At 39.9% G+C, this 19653-nt stretch overlaps 3 protein-coding genes and 1 long non-coding RNA gene across 4 annotated transcripts; 2 read left to right on the top strand and 2 right to left on the bottom strand.

The window, feature by feature from the left end:
• Nucleotides 1-101: 101 nt before the first annotated feature.
• Syt4 (Synaptotagmin 4) lies at nucleotides 102-7027 on the bottom strand. Its single transcript, XM_065480929.1, has 8 exons — nucleotides 6844-7027; nucleotides 4583-4901; nucleotides 4084-4326; nucleotides 3149-3365; nucleotides 2505-2660; nucleotides 2293-2416; nucleotides 1830-2023; nucleotides 102-1431 (listed from the first exon to the last, which is right to left on the bottom strand). Exons 1-8 carry the CDS (start codon nucleotides 6899-6901, stop codon nucleotides 1312-1314), a joined length of 1431 nt encoding a protein of 476 aa, XP_065337001.1. The 5' UTR covers nucleotides 6902-7027; the 3' UTR covers nucleotides 102-1311.
• A 628-nt stretch (nucleotides 7028-7655) lies between these two features.
• Nucleotides 7656-16541, bottom strand: Invadolysin (leishmanolysin-like peptidase, invadolysin). Its single transcript, XM_065480919.1, has 13 exons — nucleotides 16145-16541; nucleotides 15032-15132; nucleotides 14896-14926; nucleotides 14749-14831; nucleotides 14220-14337; nucleotides 13986-14167; nucleotides 12977-13177; nucleotides 12697-12922; nucleotides 12155-12342; nucleotides 11966-12098; nucleotides 11712-11871; nucleotides 8932-9218; nucleotides 7656-8590 (listed from the first exon to the last, which is right to left on the bottom strand). The coding sequence occupies exons 1-13, from the start codon at nucleotides 16268-16270 to the stop codon at nucleotides 8435-8437; spliced, it is 1992 nt and encodes a 663-aa protein (XP_065336991.1). The 5' UTR covers nucleotides 16271-16541; the 3' UTR covers nucleotides 7656-8434.
• LOC135937729 (uncharacterized) lies at nucleotides 9215-11425 on the top strand. The gene is made up of 3 exons (XR_010574540.1): nucleotides 9215-10044; nucleotides 10104-10244; nucleotides 10363-11425. It is a non-coding gene; the product is annotated as an uncharacterized LOC135937729 (long non-coding RNA).
• Nucleotides 16542-16594: 53 nt separating the features above from the next.
• Nucleotides 16595-19608, top strand: LOC135937726 (8-oxo-dGDP phosphatase NUDT18). Its single transcript, XM_065480933.1, has 8 exons — nucleotides 16595-16735; nucleotides 16804-17017; nucleotides 17348-17556; nucleotides 17620-17722; nucleotides 17803-18037; nucleotides 18425-18530; nucleotides 18756-18899; nucleotides 19116-19608. Exons 2-8 carry the CDS (start codon nucleotides 16912-16914, stop codon nucleotides 19224-19226), a joined length of 1014 nt encoding a protein of 337 aa, XP_065337005.1. The 5' UTR covers nucleotides 16595-16735; nucleotides 16804-16911; the 3' UTR covers nucleotides 19227-19608.
• The last annotated feature ends 45 nt before the right edge of the window (nucleotides 19609-19653 follow it).

The raw sequence follows: 19653 nt of genomic DNA, 5'->3' as shown, positions 1-19653 counted from the left end.
CCACTGGTTGCATACCATTGATTGCTTGCAGGCGCTTGACGTTCAAGTTCTCAATTCTCATAGATAGTAGGAGAATCAACTCGTAATGAAAGAATGTTTATTTTTGTCTGTTTATTTTCCACAACTAACAGTAATACAAGTTAAGAAATGATAGTACAATAATTTTTAAATTCCGCCTGCTCATTAGTTTGCTTGCAATTGCATCTTGTCGAAAACTTTTCATCACATTTCCAAACTTAAACCCGAGCGGAATTCGGGACTTTTTTTGCGAAACATTTACATATCTTGGAAGTAAATCAGATAAAACTCTTGATGACCGCAGCTTCTCCCGGTGTTTATGACTACTTACTTAGTACCTCCATTATTTCAATTTTGGATTTTCAGGAGCCAAGTTGACTGTTGGGAGAGGAAATCTGACCGCGAAACACTTAGCTTGACTAATGCAATATTCCAAGCTCTTTATTTGGCTGATATCGGGTGTCAAAGAAATCGATTATGAGAGGCGAAAGAAGCGGGCGGTAAACGCAGCTCGGATGAAATATCAGTACGAGATTGAAAGATTTCTTTACACACCTATATTTCACATCGATATTACGACACAAATGTGCAAGGTTGCGTTAAGTTCGTCATGCGCGCGCGCTCTCTACATGTATATAATGTATCCGTTTTTATTATTAAAATATACCGCGATCAATCAATTTAATAACTTGGCGTTGGCTTCTTAAAAACCAATTTCACAATTTCCAGGCAATGTTTGATTTCGCATTTTCTTAGAAAGCAACCGATTTCAATAAAAGCGTATCTTTCTTATCGCATTTTGTGTAATGTTCAATCTTTAACGCAGTCAACAAAGGAATTTTCCCCAAAATATCTTGATCAAATTGATTTAAACAAAATGGCTACGTGCTTTTCTCCCTGTAGAACATATACAAGTATATATGTACACAATAACAATGAGCCTAACGTTGATATAGAACGCTACGTTTTGAGTGTGTGTGTTTTGAGAGTTTCCACTTTAATTTGAATGGCATGTATTCTCCCTTGATTCCCGCCGAAAACTTGTCAAAATATCGTCATTGTTATAGTTACAGAGATCAAAACCATTAAACTCAATTCAATCTTCAATATCATTGGGTGCATAGTATTTAGTTCTTTAAATATGTCATATTTTACCGTGTGGTATTCGCAATATAGAGATTAATAATTGTTTGTACCGGCATGCCGCCATTTTTTTGCTTCAGTCTGCACTGCATCAAAATCAAAAAGTAGTGTGAAAAAACGAGGCGAACATAAACTGCGAAAAATCGCTCTTTACTCGCGCAATTTGTGCCACTCGGCGATTTGGCGGCGGGGTGCGTTGCACACCTCATTCCAGTGGTGCAGCGCCGTCCCAGTGCTCTTCGTGCTGCCCAGTTCCAGCCGACCAATCACCTGTCGCCGAATCAAAATTAATAATTTTACTCACTTCCCTTCAAAATAAAAATTCCAGATAATATAACATTGCAATAAAAATAAATTATACTTTTGATTCACCTAAGAATTCTCATTAGAATATTAAAATTTTATTTCCAATTTGATCCAAAGAGTAATTTGAATAAAAGCAAATCTGAAATTTTTATTTGGTAGATATTTTGATCAGGAGGGAAATTATGAGATGAGCCAGAATTTTTTTAGTGTGATTTTTTTAATACTCTTATAAAAATAAAACTATTTATAATTTTATTAGTCCTTTGAATATTCCGTTAAAAATATTTTACAAATTTTGAATAAAAATGGCTTTTCAATCAATAAAGTACCAAAATTCACATATAGAAAAGGTAGGGGCTTACCTCATTTTTGGTCACTCTGTCCCAGTCGAGCAGCATGAAGTCTAGACTGACACTATCAAGACCTTCTGCACCCTGAGGGATGTCGAAAACAAAGCTCTCGTTGAAAACGGGGTTCAAGGTTCGTTTCTTCACGTGCGTCTTCTTCTTAGCGATGCGTTGGTTGTTGAAAAGCAAGTAAATTTTCACGTAAGGATCTGAAAAGCAGAAAACAAAATTCAATCAAATGTCTGCACTTTGCAAAACTGGTCTTGTGCAGAGAGAATTTTTTTCATTTTGCGTAATTTCATCGGAGTAAAATAGACATTAAAAAAATATTGTCAAAACAAAATAAAACTATTGACTCGCCAGCAATGAAATTAAACGAAAATGTCCTATTATCTTAATAAATAATTTGACTTCCTGATTTTCTAGTTTGACTGACATTTTGAATCAAATCAATTTGTCTGAGAAAGGGTCAACGTACCTGCCAGTCCTGTGACGTCCATTTTTGGCAGATTGCGTGCTTTAAGGACGACGACGGTCAGTCGACTGGCAGCTGGCTGCCAGCAAAGGGACACGAGTAATTCACCTCGTCCTTGTGAGCGAATCTGTGCAACAGGCGAAACCGGAGATTTAATCACGGACGTATTACATTTGCCGGGAAATTGGACGGGAAAGCTTTTGTTGCTAGATCACCTTCAGGCTCCTGGGCTGGATACTCCTTGTCAGAGTCATTTGCTGCGTTTCCGCGATCAGCAGGTCTTCCTGGCCAAGGGGACAAAACAGCTCGCCGATGATGTCGTCACGCGAGTATCGATCAAAACTCAAAACTACGAAGTGGAGGGTAATGGACTGCAAATAAAAAATATATATTATAAACAAAAGCAAAATTGACACGAATCTGATTAATATGATTTTGAAATTTATTTGTTTTCCTTTAATTTTCAATTAATTTCGAGTTTCATTGATGTCTTTTTCATTGAAGAAGCCGGTTTCAAATTTAAATAAAAAAATTATACTAATAAAAAAGAGAAAAAATAGCCATCTAAATAAAAGTACTTGGAGCTAAATTCGTTTCATTGGTTTTCTAGCTCTCACAATTATGAGAGCACCAGCTGAATATTTCCCAAACAAATCAATTATATCTGTGTGTAAATTCCAATGGAACCATCATCGCATGCATTAATAATCAATTGATTCTTTTGTTTCAACTTGTCATTTTCATGATGGCAGATGACAAGTGCGTGCCGCTGACACTGATTGATTGAAACAGTGATTTCTTTTCAGCCGCTTAGAATTGAACCGATCGAATGACCTCGGGTAATGGTTGAAGGTCTCACCTGGAGCTGGTTGAAGCTGATTCCGTAGAAGGTAAAGTCTTCGTCGTAGACCGGGTTGTTGGTTTTGCGCAGCACGCGGGTCTTGACTTTGTGCTGCTTGTCAGGCAGCAGCTGCAGCTTCACGTACGGATCGCAACTGCCGATGTTGGGGTCACGTGCCGGTAGATCCTGGCACTTGACCACCGTCACCACCAACGCGCTCTTGTCCGACTTGTACCTGAAGCCCATTCATTGCAGGAACAAATTAATGTTGTAAAATTATTTGGGTCATTAGTTTCATATTTAAAAAAAATCAGATAGTATTTGACGGGTATTGGCTATGAAAATTTGGGAGCAGAGTGAAAAGAGGATTAAAGCTTTTTTAATAAAGAGAGAAAAAGATTCATCTACACCGACATTGAAATTGGCAGTCAGTTTTTTATGTTTCAATTATTCCTCTCGTAGAGCGCTCCTGTATTTTTTTTAGTAAATCCAAATTGAACTAGATAAATGGGCTCATTTCGGCTTTGTCCGCCAGGGCAGGATCTTAGTAACTTGTTTTCCTGAAGGGAAGCCCTTTCTCACATGATTTCAAATTGTATTGGACTTGTGATAACATAAATGTGTTATGAATAAATAATAATAATAAATTTAATTGGAAGCTTTATGGTTCTCGGCAAATCAATTTTTATTGACTTTAATAATTCATAAATCAATCTACCAATAAAATTTAGACATAACATAATATTGTGATTTCATTATCAAGTATTTGACACGCAAAATGCCCGAATTGCTTAATAAAAAGAAATGTACACTTTCCCTCCATGAATAATTATTGAAATCGACCTTGACTGCATTTACTTTGGCGCATTGCAAATGCAAGGAATATTGTGCACGCAAGCCAGATACAATTTTCGTTGCGTGTTTTTTAAAGTATATCGATCTCGTGCTTTTACCTGAGCTTGAAAACGATGGTGCCGAGTTTGCTGTTGTCAACCGTACTAGCGTCGTTTTTGGCGATTTCGGTGGTGCCGTTGGTCAGAACTTTTTCGGTGGATGGCGCCGCTTCAGTCGAGGCCAAAATCTCGCGCTCCACCTCAACCATGCAGTTGGCTAGCAGCTTCTGCTTCTCCAGGTCGTCCTTCTTCACCGACTGCGAGTCCATCAGAAGGGTTTTGTCTGATGTGACTGGACTAGTCCTGCAAATCAAATTTTCCCTATTTTTCGATGATAATTTAAGAGCGATAATTTTTGCAACAATACGGGTGGGACGATTTTAGAAGTCTTGCTGAGAATTTTAATTGCACATATAGTACTAACGAATAATTTTTTGATTCGAATATTTAGTGTATTTTGTATGATTTATTTTTGTTTCAAACCGAAAAGGTGAATGCCAAAGTTGATTTTTTTTTCATTTAGCATTGCAGAATAAAACTTTTGATTTTCAGTTGTCACCTATTGTGCCAAGTCCTGTGTCCGTTTCCGTTCTCGAGCTCATTGGGTGAGATTTTGGTGTCGCCGTTGCACATGCCGGGAGGCGCCTTGTGATCCGTTGGGCTGGGGCTTTTCTTCAGGAAGTGCGTGGTAGGTCCCGAGCCGGGGCTCTTGACCGCCGTCGGCTTGCGCAGGGTCACCGGCTTGTCGACGCGCTGCTTCGCGTACATCTTGGCCGCGTACGGACTGCGCCGCCGGTAGCAGAAGCACGTGACCGCCGCCATCGCTACCAGGAAGAGGGTGGCCCCCAGGCAGATGGCCACCAGGGTCGGCGTCGTAACTGCACCAATAATGCAAATTGTGATGACTATTCATGCAGGATTATTTTGCATTTTTATTAGATCTTGGTGCTATATCTATCATTGGAGGCCAATCAAATTGTAAATATTAAAGCTTGTGATGAAATTCATTTTGGAAGATTTTTTTCTTTTCTTCATTATTTGCGTGAAATTACAGTGGTGGAAATAGATTTTATACAAAAATTGAATCTTAGTTTAATATTCTAATTCAGTATTACATTTTAGTAAACTGAGTGTATTTTTATAAAACTATTTTTGTTTTAAGTCAGGAGAAAATGAAGGGATTTAAATTATAAAATATATATATAAAGATTAAGTTCGCTTGATTTAGGAATAACCAATAAAAGAAATGTGAAAGAATTTTAGAATAGTTCTATGATACCAAATTAATTGTTGCAATTTGTTTGACCTTTTTTTGATTACTAATAATAAAATTTGATAGTGAATGAAAGAACCCATATAATCCTCCATATTATTTTGGATTTGATTCCTGTTTTTTCCACAGAAAAAGAGCTGTTATAAATTAAAAAAAAAACTCCCTTTGAAAAATCGTTTCAATATTCTGCTAATAAATGTGATTCTTCGCTTAGATTGTATGCAGACCCAATTTCTATCAACCCCGTTCAACTTGATTGCGGCACTTGACGCAAGGTGTGCGACGTGGCTTTTTTCTCACTCAAGAAGCAGAGCAATCTTCGCAGCTTCGAGTTGGCAATTAAAAAAAAGCGCTGCGTGGTCGATTCCTCCAGCAGTTGGGCTGCGTAAATAGCCACCGAAACTTCTCAGTTTTTTAAAAGAGAAAAACGCCGCAACAGAAAAAAGAGGACGCGCACACACCGAGAGAGAGGGCGAGCGGAAAAGGCAAAGATGGAAAAGAAGAGACACACACCTCTGCGCTCGATAAAACCGACGTCTCTATATTATGTATACATGTGCGCATTTTTCTCTCTTTCTGTGTTTGTGTATTACGTGCGCGCGTTCACCAAAGCAAAGCAAGGGAACAGAAAGTGCTGAAGTCTTGAGTGGAAAGTTTCCGCCCGATTATGCAAATCTCGTGGGCGGTGAAATGAAATGGGTTCAGGGAAGAATTTACGCGCATCTCATCAAATTAAAAAATACTCGGAAATCCTTGAAGGTAAACGTGAGAGATGGAATCAGCATCTTGAACTGATATCAAAAGTAAACTGGATAAATTTATTTTGACATGATTTTCTACTAAAACCACGTTTACCTTTAGTTTATCGAGGTTGAATCCCCTTTAAAACAGTTTGTTCGGGTCAAATTCTTCGATTAGAATCACATGCAATTTATTGAATCCTGATTTAGGATAAAACTGCAAAAACAATAGTCCCAAAGTATTTTTTTTCTCAAATGCAGATTTTATTCAAATTGTTCTAGAATGTCACAAGAGAAAGTATATTTCCATCAATTGTTTAGAAAGTTAAATTTGAACCTGAGACCTGAGCACAACTGAATCTGATAAAAAAATCATTCTCTAGTCCCCACGTTGATAAGATTTTCCAGATTTTTCCAATAATAATTGGGCAACCAAACTCGGCCACATTTTCTTTGTTCTTAATGAGCAGAACCCCTTTGCATAAGGGCAATCACACTCAAGACGGTGAAAAAGACCGCAAGATTCCGCATTGGAAGCCTTGCACATTTTCTCCTTCTGGGAAAGAGCCATTTGCTGCGAGAGTCGGCGCATAAATAATTGATTTCGGCCGGCCGATTTGCCATCTCGATTTCGCAAGCGTCGCCCTCTCACGCAGTCATGTCAGCACACACACACGCACACACACATACACACATATTGCGAAACGCCACAAGGGGCCCGTGGTGCGGTGCTTTGTCGAGTTTATCCCGACGCTCGGCGGCGTTTTCGTGGCCGACCCGACGCACGCACCGACTCGAAAAACTCACCCGTGGGGTTGAGGACGTTGTTGTCGGCGACGTCATCGCGCAGGTAGTCGCTGACCATGGTGTGCGGTTCGGCCGGAGCCTGCGGGTCAGCCCGAATTCGACGCGCAAATAGCTGGTCGCCGCACACCCTGTGTCACTGGCAACCTTCACACTTCTTCTCGCCACTCGGTCGCCGCGCCGCTCGATAATCGTCCGGCGCCGTGTGAGTCGGCGCGCCGACGACGCCCGACGCGCTGCCACCGCGCGCACCCCCCAGCACCGCCACTCGGCCCTGCATTTCATTCATTCATCCCGGCGGTCCGCGAACGCCCACGCGCGCACCGCCAGACTCCGCAGGTGCCTTTAATCAGCATTTCACTCGTTGCTATTTGCCTCCGCCCACGCACTTCAGTTACTTTGACACTTGAGAAAATAAGTAACAAACCGGAGCTTTGCCGAAAATGAGCTGAAAATCATCAAAGAGGACTACGTTTCGTATTTCGTTAGTAAAAAGCGTAAAAAGCCGGTTTCCCATTTCAAAATCAGAATTAAAAGACTCTCTTTACTGAGTGAATTTTTGATACATGTATTTTGAACACAGCATTTTTCTCGAAATCTATTTGGAGAAAACTAAAAATTCCAAAACACAAAATTCAAGTGCCAGTAAAACCCGCTAGCGTCAGTTGAGGTTTTATCAGTGGTGTATTTGGTCAAATAGGGCTTAAAGTTCACGTAAAAAATTCCATGACCTTTATTGTCGCCACCTGCTAGAACTTTGCTGGACATGGGCTCATTTGGGCTCATAGAGGAAGTTAAAAATCAAACTCAATTGGGCTTTTAACGAAGTAACTTTTTTAATAATAAATTATTGATTAACGGAGTGACTGAGAGTTTATTTAAACAACTATGAAGTGGGGAATGGATTTGTCCTCATATAGTTTAACAAAACACCAGGAAACAATATGATATTATGGACAAATTACAGTAATTGTATTAATGGAAAAATATATAATTGATAAACGGAATTGTTTTCTATTTTAAAAACTGGATTTTCCTTGAGTTTGAGCTACACGTTTTTCATAATAAGATTGAAAATCAAACAATCTTTATAAAAAGCAAGCGAAAATTGAGTTTTTTTTATCTTCGCTTCAATTTTAAATTCAATATTTCACCTACACATATTTTCTCTTATTCAGCTGCAGATTTAGAGGTAAAATAATGGTGAGTTAACAAACAAAAGTTGTCATCTTTCAATGATATCAAGAAGTAACGACATTGTGGTCTTACAGTTATTAGGCTTTTCAACAAGAGTGTCTCGGTCCCTGATATTGGTTAAAAACTCATTGTAAAAGCTTCGTTTGCAATCTTCACTTACATATCTTCAAAACACATGAATAAAATATAATACAGATATATAATACAAACCATCACATAAATGAAACTTGATTAGTAGAGATCACGCTGAAATCAATTCACGGCCTTATCATCGTTTGCGATTAACCTTGAAATAAATTGCTGCTTCCGATTGAGTGCAAAATCAAGCTAGCAGCGCGTAGGAAGTTGATGACGCCATCAAGGCGTTTGAGCACAACATTTTGGATCATTTTTATACTCAAGTGAGTTTGACAGCCAGCACAGACGCAAGGAGCAGTAAGATGAGTGATTTTGCTTGGATGGCTCCGCACGTGAGCTCGTCCTGCTGCACTTTGTAGCTTGCCGGTGGTCTCGTCGGCGGCTTGCACGTGGCTCCGTTTTGACGCAATTCGTCCTGGAAAATCAGGGAAATTTTTTATGCTAAATTAAAATGGAACATTTTTAGTATCGAAATTAGCTTCACATGTTAAGTATCGATTGCTTCAGATACAAAATGGTTTGAGGGAATGATTATTAGTACTTTAATCATTACGGAAAATCAAGATGAAATTACGTGGGATCTGAGAGTATTGGATATTAATCCAGAGTAAAGAATGCCATGTCAACAAAGACTATATTAATAACAAAACAAGTCATCTTTTGACGTCAAGATTGATCTCATTGTTTACCACAAACAGATTGCACTACAGTTACAAATTAAATAGAAATATAATGAACGACGTTGGATAATCTCACCTCGCACAGCTCTTCGCAACTGGGGCAAAGGAGAGCCCCTGCGTGCAGCCAGTCGTCAGCCAAGATTTTGATGGGAATCTGCTGACCCTTTTGGTAGCAGGTGAACGTGTAGTTGGCGACCAGTACGTTGATTCGGCCGCCGTGGCAGTTGTACTTGTAGCAGCCAGAGCCCCAATGCTGCCAAAGACGCACCTGCCGGCAGGTGCGTTCCTCCCACATCGAGCCGGTGTGGTCGAAACACCGAGAGCCCTCGCCGTAGCTCTCAAGCGCAAAGTTCTTCTCCACCTCTGCAACAAATGATTTGTTTTCACATTGTAACTCCAAATCCTTTATTTGAGAGCATTTAAATTTATTTAAAAATTTAAAGAACCTTTGACCGTTTTTAGCCAAATCTGCTGCTGCGGGCCGCATATATTTGACAATTTTTCCCAATAAAAGTCCCCCAAACATGGCATCTTCCCGCACTTATTTTGATCATCCAGAACGTCAAGATGTGCCAATAAGAATAAAACCAATTTTTGAATTAATTATCTGGATGGGAGTGATAATTAAAGTGAAGTCAAATCCGTGCAATTTAGAATTTTACTCACTTAATTTACCCCCTCCCCAGTCATGTATATATTAATAGTTTACATTTTAGAATATTGTAGACCATTATTAAAAATTCCCCAGCCCATCCAGAAGAATAAGTTTTAACGAATAATTATTTTGGCACTAAAGACAAAGAGATTAGAATTAAACACATAGATTTCCACTTAAAAGACAAGGGTAACTTTTTATCTGACATCTGATATGAAAACAAACATTCAAAATGTTGCCGCCCTTAGTTCCCTTAGTTAGCCGCACTTAGACCCTTTTAGTTATCACACACACACACACACACCAAGTTAGGGGATTGTCGCGCCTGAGGCAGGATCCACCTTCAGACTCCTCCCTCCAGCAACGACAGAGGGGTAAAGGGTATAAAAGTCTGCCGACGCACTACTCAAGGCAGAAGCGAGCTGCCACTTCCCTGGAGAGCTTGCCACCTACCTAGAGAGGAGAGACTACTTTCTACTTGGTCTAGGACGCTTCCCTGAGAGCCAGGCTGAACGACTTCCCATCTAAACCTAGGTACGGCTGGCATAAAGTAGTCAAGCGCACTCGTACTCATCTTTTTCCCCTGCCAACAGGAGATCTTGGAGAACAGACTTCCTGAGACGAGCCCCATGCAGACCAGTACGGACCGTTAAGGGGGACACCTGTGGCAGGCGACTCCCGGAAAGAAACTAGCTTCGAGTGAGGAGGGAACACAACTGCATCAGTCACTGCCTGTAAGTATTATAAAGCGCTTATACTTTGCTTTAGTGGCTTTTAATTGTGGAATGATGTGAAAATATCAATCCACCCAGCATAAAAGACAGCTTGATCACTTGGCCTTCTATTCCGCAGGAGTGCTCAGGACCTGACTTGTGATGCAGCCAACGACCTAGGAGGAGAAGCTAATTGGGCACTGTAAACACCGGTGGGACTTCATTTATTCGAGGACTGGCCTGAGAAGAGAACGTTGGAAGATTTTCTGGCCGGTGTGGAAAGCCTAATTCTCCTCCAACCTAACCTGACACCTGCAGGGCTAAGAACTGCTATGGCCACCTGGATGACCGAACACCGACTGGAGCGCGATTTCCTCGAGTGCGAGCAACAGAGCTCTGACTCCGTGACAAGATACTATAAGAATCTGACGGGCAAAATGCGGAAACTTCGTTCTGCCTATCCCCAGGGTCGTATCCCCTCACACTCGTGGGACGATCACTGGGACGATCGTGCAATGACACAGTTTATAAATGGCCTGAAGTCAGCTATACAACTGAAAATTTGCATGTTTGAACCGAAAACCCTGACGGAAGCGAAACGGTTGGCGTTAAGGGCGGAAAAAATGATTGAGTTTTACCAGGAGAGGGAAGAAGAAGAGCTGCGAGCAGCGCAAGTTTCAATTTACTCTACTCAGTTGCCTGCCATGCCGCAGTATCGACAAGTAAGATTTAATCCCCTTCAAGCAACAACCAGCACGAGCGCTAGCGAACCTCGCGTCACACCAAACCCATACCATCATACCAAAGCCACCACCAGGACTCGACACTGAGCCCCTATCGAGGGCGCTCACCAAGAAGGCAGGACAACGATCAGCCGAAATTTTTTGTGACCTCTGCAATCGGACAGGACATTGACTACAGGACTGCGAATATTTATATTGCGGGATCTGTGAACAGCAGGGACACTGCCCTTCTGAATGTTTATAGATAACCCAAAAAACGAGTAAAATTTGCTTCTCGCCCTCTTGCTGTTCGCGCCGCTCGCTGGAAGAATGGACGCGGAGGGAGGCAAACTCTGAAGGTTCTGTACAATAAAACAATAGGATGTGTTTCATATATACGATTACTAATAGTCTGGGCCCACTTCGGCTTTGTCCCCCAGGGCAGGGTCTTAGTCACTTGTTTTCCTAAAGTGTCGCCCTTTCTCCCATGTTTTTAATTTGTAATTGACTTGTGATATAGCATTAATGTATTATGACAAAGTGTGAGAGCAAATAAATAAATAATAAAATTAATGAATAAAGTGTATTCCTTCCAAAAATTGAACTTTTGTTGCAAATATGTTCAAATTAAAAGATTATTTATTTAAGGAATGCAAAAATTTCGATCACGCGTGGGGGAAACAGGCAGTTTGCTTCATGAGGAGAAATGCAGACTTAGCAATTTCCCCCTGGTTGAATAAGTTTGGATTGGAAATATTTGACTCACGCGGGTTATTCTCATCGAAGTGGCAGTGCGACCCTCTCACAACGACGTTCTTGGCGCGCCAGGAGAATTCTTGAATGTAGGGGCAGTAGTCGGCTAACGCCACCGAACCTCCGTATTTACCTTCTGATCCAGGCTCAATGTGGGGAATGTGGTCAAAATTCTGCAAAGAAAGCGATGGTTTTGATTGAGCCATGCATTTGCAATAAAAAATGACAGCAAAAGCAAAATCTCCAAATTTGTTTAAATTTAATCACCTGGTATTTAGTTGGTAAAAAGCCACTGTGCTCCACCAAGTTGCACAAGGCCACTGAGCTTCTGTCGTCGGTGCACTCGGTTTCCAGAGGATCCTTCTTTACTCTGTTGCAGAAAGGATGGATCGACAACCCACTGAAATGACAAAAAATAATTTAACAGCGATTCAAAAAGAAGTGAGTTTTTCGTACAGATCTTCCCTGCTGTCCATCCACGCTTTACAGGACTTCTTTGCAAAGTCGCAGCCAAGGCCTTTGCCCCAGGCGAGCGGCTCAGCCATCGAGTAATTAGCTCTGTACCAGCCAGTGTCCTCCATAAGTGCCAGCGTTATTCGCGAGTAAACAGGATTCTGAGTATGAGTTCCCGTCATTGCTTCGTTCTGTAATAAAATCAATGAGCGGAAAAACTAAAATTGTATTTCAACGAGCTATGCCATTTTCTATTAGTTTTTTCTGTCATATATACACGTGAAAATTATTTTAGATCCACATCCAAAAAAATTTCTGAAAATTGTATTAAAGCAATTGCAGGTTAACTAAATAAGCTAGACAAAAGTTGACATAAAACACTAAATTTTTTTGACATACCATTCTTTAAAATAATTTTTAAATACGTTTCTTTGTAATTCTAATTAAATATAAAAAATTTCATTTGAAAGCAATATTATTTTGTCTTCGGTTTTCTAATTAGGATGAAATTTTCTTTTAAACTTTTGTTAAATTGATTTTATTACCTCAAAAACTCTTTTCTCCCAATGCGTAGTGGCAGTGCCGTCTTCGCCCTGGTCCTCAAGCTCTGCGCCTTCAAGGCTGTCACACCCAAAGTGCCTCTGCACCTCCTCCACGACCCGAGGCAGGACTATCATCTGCGCCGTACGAGTGATGTTCCCGCCATGAATTTTCCAGTCAGTCCTTGTCACAGTCTTGATAACTTTGTTGCTCCACTGCCTTGTTTGCAATCTATGAAATTAATAAATAAAAATCTATCCCAAATATCATAAAACAATTACGCACTTTTCGTTGAGCTGCGGCTTTCCGTTGTCAATCCTAGGTGTCAACGGATTTCCCTCAGAATCTCTGTAGAAGGCATACAAGCTGCTCGAGAAGCCCAGCGCGTGAAGGATTTCGTGCTTCACGGTTGAAAGCAAAATTTCCAGCTCCTGCGGCTTGGTGCTGATAGTGCCAGGGCACAAGTTCGCGTGGCCGGCGATCGGTCTGAATTATTTAGGGTTATAGTTTAGACAACGTCTAGTTGTGTCTTTAAAAAATTAATTTTGAACCAGGTAAGAAATTTTCTACAAGAGCAAAACGTTTTTCCGGTTACTATCAAGGAAATTGACGCTTTAGTTTTTGGCGAAATTGCTAATATCGTATAGTAACCAACGAGTTTTTTTATTTGAAGGCCTTTGTTGAGTTATGCAGCTTCAAATGTTAAAAATCCTTATATGGGACTCAACAAGGCAAATCACATAAAATCCGATTTTGAAGCCAGTTTTTATTCAGTCGTGATGATATTTAGTAGGTAGACTCTACTTGACAAGATGAATCTATCAATGGGTCATTTTTTACTTTCCGGAAAAGTCCCCAATTTTTATTTTAACGGGATAATTCAATCATTCAATAGATTTTGAGCGAAGGAAATATATTATACCTGAAAACAAGATCAGGCGGAAAAATATAGACCTGTTTTGTTTTTTCACGGGACTTAATGAAACATTTTTTTTATAGATTGTCCTTTTCGCAATAAATTAAAATTTATTTAATTGTCTGATAGACAAGAAAACAATTATTTAACGGGATAATTTTTACAGATCAAAATTTTCATTTTCAATTTTGTAATATTTTGCTCTTTTCGCTGTAAAATTTCTATAGTATAAAACCCGTATCTATTTTTTTTTCGATAAAAAATGCGGAAGACGTGCAGCTGATATCATCGATTAAGACACAGTACACGATTGAGTGCACAGTGCCAGATTTTAACTTTCGAATCACGCAATTGGTAATAGGGTTAGTTAGACGATACCTGTCAAGAGACGACTCCTGTTGGCAGTGCGCCGCGTAAGCAACGGTCATGCCTTTGTGGCACCGGTCGGTCTCCATGGCTGAGATGTAGAAGACAAAGTCTGCGTTGGTGATGCCAGCGCCGGCGACCGCGCCGGTCACCGGCGCGCATTGCTGGCCGGTCGCATTACACACCCGGCACACCTACGCAAAAGCAGTGTAACGATTGTAGGACGATTTTTCACATGCCACTCACATCCAGGTGCGACTCTGGCACTTGCACCTCACCGCACATCGTCTTTTCCTCGCACGCGTTCTTGCAATAAACATGAGATTCACCTTTTCTGAAGAATACTTGGTTATTCACGCATTTCCTGAAACAAGAAATATATTTAGCACGGAGCAATGTGGAGCAGTGTGGGCACATTCTGGTTTATTATTTTTTTTTTGGTGAGTTTAAATCAGAGTTTAAAATATTTTTGAAATTGAAGGTGATGCAGCAAAGCAATTTTATTATATCTACAGGAAATCCATTTCAGTGGTTAAAAAATAAAATTAAGTTTAAAGAAGCAATTTTAGGAAAGATTATCATTTCAGTCCATCAAGAGCTAGTGTCCTTTAAACTTATTTTGTAGATTCGTAAATTTATGAAAGCTCGCAGTCCGCCAATTTCCTGACATTCAAATTATAATAATTAAAAGGCACACGGATGTTATTCGCAGCTCGGAGTCAAAACAACCAATAAAAGACCCACTTAAGGATGAGATGAAATTTTTCCTGCTCACCTGTTCAGTCTGATCACATTGGCTGTTTTCCTGACCATCAGCGCTCGCTCCCAAAAGTGAACAGCCTCTGGCAAAATTGTATTCTGCGAAGGAACAATTATAAAAATTATACCCGTACGGAAATATGCGGGTCTTGATTTTACTCACATTAATAAGCTCGAATTTCTCTCGAGGCAATCTAGAGCAGAAAAGAATTCGATTTATTAGTGAAACGAGAGCGATATTTTTTGCTTTAGGTAAGAAAGCAAAACTTTTACTCTTCTTTAAAAAATGTTTTCCGTACCTGTAAACACTCTCGTCGTAATATAAAAGCATTTTTAACGGATGGTCGAGATCTCTCTTTCGGATAACGTGTTCATCCTCTAAATAAACTCCTCTGATAACCTGGAATGTAATAGCATGCCCTTTTAGTTCACCTTGGGGCGCAATCAGTTCAAAGAAATCACTATCACTTTCTAGCCGGAGTCGCTTTAAATTGTTCGCACGATACAAATGAGAATAAATTCTTGCACATAATAAATATTTCGTTCCAGTAACATCATTTCTGGGACAATAAGATACTTTAAAAAGCAAATATTGAACTTTCGCACTTTTTCGTTAACTTTCTTCATTCATTAGTGGACAAACGGTGTCGAGAAAGAAACTGTCACGCATGTGTGAACTCGTCCACTTCAGTTGGTGAAAATAGGATTTGAACAAAAACAGTTCTTCCAAACCGCAAAAACAGATGGGTTTGGGCTGAAAAATATTCGGCACGAACTGATATACATAATCCTCGCCTTTCACGCGGCAACAAAAGATTAAAGTTCAAATGCGCTCCAGAAGAGGCAACTTTCTTTTCTGCAGTTTTAAAATTTTATGATGCCTTATTCAAGCGAAAATTATTGATTGTTTAAGAATCCGAGATATTTCATTCCAATTTAAATCCTATATAATATACTGAATACACCATAGCAGATTTTTTATTCAAGCTAAAGATGATTATTTGTAAACACTTTGAAAATATAATTTAAAAATAGGATATATTTACTACGAAAGAATACAAAGGTAATTTTTTGTATCTTTGATTGGAGGTAATTTAGTAAAGCTTTTAAACACAATTTGAGGTTGCATGAAATAAAAAAAAAAAACTAAAATATTAATGGTGAAAATTATTTCCTTTAGATAAAAATTAATATTTCAATATTATCTGGAACGCATTTTTGCAGCAAACTAACAGTGAAAGCTGCTTATTGAAATTCAATTTTACGTTTTAATGATTTCTAGATGATATTCTCTGGTTTATCAATTTCAAATCAATCGAGTGTGAAACTGGAACAATGGGAGCAAATAGTTCCCACAAGATATATTAGCGTTAAATTTAAAAAAAGTTGCTCAAGCGACTAATATATCTTACCTGGTCTTCTGTGGGAGGAATATGACTGCATGTTCTGTGCTCGAAAATGCCGAACACAGTGCCGAACAAGTAGATCTGGAGTACGAAAATGCTCGCCGACACTTTCCACTTGACTTTGACAGTCATCTTCGGCCTACAGAAATTCTCGCACAACCGGCACGGTTAAAAAGATCCGAATTTTTTAGCTGGAGGCTAAGTGTCCTTGGCAGAGAGGCGGCACACTTCTGTAGGAAAACACCTAAATATTGCTACTACTGCTCTCCGAGATAAACGCGTCAAACGAGACGAGGACAATCAAATCAGCTGCGGGTGTCACGGACCGTTCGCACTCCCCGCCCTCCTTCCTTGCGTTCACATTCACAGCTATGTTGTACCTGCGGGAGAAGGAGAGCCGCGGATCTTCTCAGGTGTGTGTGGTATTGTTTACCCCTCCAGTAAACGAAGGCACGTGGCGCAACTCGGAACTAATATTCCTGCCTCAATGCTCTCGATTTGCGAAGAGCAGAGCCGGAGCGACGGCAGCGCTAATGAAATGCCTTGCGTGGCCGCGGTGTCGCGCGGCCGAAGCAGCTCCAATCCATCCTTCCTAAGGTAGAGCCATCTATCCACGAATAATTTATGTATCAATGCGTTTGTGTGTATCGGCTGGATACCGTCAGGTCGTCACCGTGAACGAACATCGAACCCAAATTGGTGCCCAAATACTTATGCGGTTCGTCTGTCTGCGTGGCTGATTCGACCCGCGATCCGCTGCGTTAGGACACGAAATGGACAGGATCGAGGACAACGTGAAGAGGCTGCTGAACGGCGACGCCTTGAAGGAATCGCAGGACTTCTGCGACTTCACCCTTGAGGCGCAGAACGACGCGACAGGTGCGTCCATAACACACTCTGCATTCCAATCTCCTCCCAGATTTCTTGTGTCAATGCCAACATCGTTCGCACTTAAATTGACAATATTTAATGACGCACTCTTAAGGAATTTACTCAAATATTCACTGTTTCAGTTGGGAAACATTTGTATGTAATTTGATTATTTGGGTTTGGACAAAGAAGGGAAATTTTTATTAGAGAAATTTTAATCTTTTTTGTTAAAATTTTAGCAATTTTCGTTTGTAATCGATTTATTTCTAATAACAGAAAATAGGGATCCAGAGAATTCCTTTTTATTTTTACGATTTCACTAAATGTCACATTTTTCAGTGGCTAAAGGCGTTGCTCCAGCCGCCCCATCAGACTACGTGCCTAATTTGAACAAGAATGTTTGCTACATTGTTGCCGCCGTGCTGATCAACGAGTCGGGTGATGTCCTGATGATGCAGGAGGCCAAAAGGTCCTGCGCTGGACAGTGGTACCTGCCTGCGGGACACATTGAAGTAGGCGAGACCATCCAACAGGCAGTGGAGCGTGAGGTTGTTGCGCCCAAAAAGTGTAAATAAAATGAGACTGATGATATTTGCTTGTTGCGAATTTAGGTTTTGGAAGAAACTGGCTTGACAATGCAGAGTACAACCCTTGTGATGGTCCAGTCTGCGGAGGGCTGTTGGTTCCGATTCGTTTTCACTGGGAACACCGCAGGTACTTATCGCCTTTCCAAAAATTAAAAGTACAATAACGATTATATTAAATAATGGTTGAAAAAATTTAATTTTTTTTAGGTCGTCTAAAGACTCCAGCCGACGCGGATTCCGAGTCGTTGCAGGCCAAGTGGATTTCGGACATCAACGAGCTGAGTTTGAGGGCGTCTGACGTGGAGCCGTTGGTGGATCGCGGCCGCCAACACTGGTCTGCCATGCGGGAAAAGCAGATGTGGCACCCAGAAGTCCTGCCGGTCGCCAGACACCACAACAAGCTGCTCCTCCGACTGCTCATTTGTGTGAGGAAAAAGGACACGTAAGTAGTGAATCTTCTCATTTTCATAAAAATATGCTCATTTTTCATAGCATAATTCATATGAAAGAATATAGAGATGGTTTGAATTAGCTGAATACAATCGTAGAGCAACCCCTGCTCTTTAAGATGTAGGCAACCCGTTCGGTGCATCTGACGAGCGCGTTGCATAACTTGCCATATTTCTAAGAATAAAGCTCTTCCCTGATAAATGGGCAATAAATATTGCACTATTTTGATACTATTTGATCATTTCAAACATGAATCAATATTAGCGAGTTAACCAAATCAAGATTATAACGCAAACGCCCCATGTACGGCGAGTGTCATGTGGCCATAATTAAATAGCATGATGGATAGAGGAAGTAACGTTATTTTGTTCTAATTTAGGAATAGAGTGCACATCCTGCTGTCCGAAAAAACGGAAGCGCACATTCCAGTCTGCGAAATCAACCCAAGACGCAGTCTCCATTCCACGCTGAAGAAGTATATGACGGTAATATAAAAATATTTTTTGAAAATCGCCCTCAACCATTATTTTTGCAGGTTGAAATATCCAAATATCTCAATTAAAATTAATTCAAATGGAAAGATAAGCCTTTTCTTCATTTCATATGTATATTTTTTAAGTCCCGTTTTTAACATTTTAAATTAAGACATGACTGTTATCGCACTTTTTTAAATCCAAAAATAAATGTTTTGTTTGGGAAATTTGTTTTAGGAAATCTTTGGCGCCGAACTTCCTCAACACAGACCGCACGGGGTGCTGAATGTTGAGCATTCGCCAATGACCAACAGTGTCGATGTTGAGGGTGATGGCTTCTGTTTGACTCTACTTGTCTCCATCCGACAGCCTCTGGAGGAGGTAAGCAAATGAGCATGAAATATGTGACTTCTTTTCTAAAAATGGATTTGAAATAAATCAACTTTTTTGTCATATGTGTGGAATAATTTTAAGACAAATCTTTAATTCTTCCAAGTTGTATTTTTATTGATAAAATTGTCTTCTCTAATTTTGTCTCTTTATTTTTTTAATAAGTAGAATGTTTGTAAACAATTTAATGTAATTTTAAATTCTCAGGTTGGACTTATTGACAAGTACACTTGGCTGGAGGTGAACTCGAATCTAGAAGCGCAAATTTTGCCTCGTATGGGAAAGAATATGACTGCCATGCTTCATGTTATAAGATAAACGAAAAATCTGCTTCCCTTTTGCTATCTCCATTTTATCTGCGATGGCAGCTAACCAAGCCTTAAATATATATGTGTATTTAACTGTGTATTGACTTTTTGTTACCCAGGATATTGTACATGCCAGCCAATGTAAGGTTGCTAGGCTTAAATTTGGATTGAATGGACTGGTTAACGCAACACCAATAATATGGAAGGTATTATATTATATGAATAATGATGGAATGATATGATTATTATCTGAAAAAATTACTATTTAATCCTTATGGAAGCATACTGTCAGTGAACATTCCACCTCTTGTCTTGTTAAGCGGAGTAATTATTTTGTTTTGCTCAAATGGTGTACAAAATTGTTATTGGTCAATAAAAGTTTATAGATCTGATGACTATGGGTTTTAATTTCAGAGTATTTGGGTAATTCTGATTGA

The sequence above is a fragment of the Cloeon dipterum genome, chromosome 2 (genome assembly GCF_949628265.1).
Source record: "Cloeon dipterum chromosome 2, ieCloDipt1.1, whole genome shotgun sequence".
In the NCBI taxonomy this organism is placed as follows: Eukaryota; Metazoa; Arthropoda; class Insecta; order Ephemeroptera; family Baetidae; genus Cloeon; species Cloeon dipterum.
The sequence above is the reverse complement of the archived record's forward strand: the minus strand, read 5'-3'. Positions and strand labels throughout refer to the sequence as shown.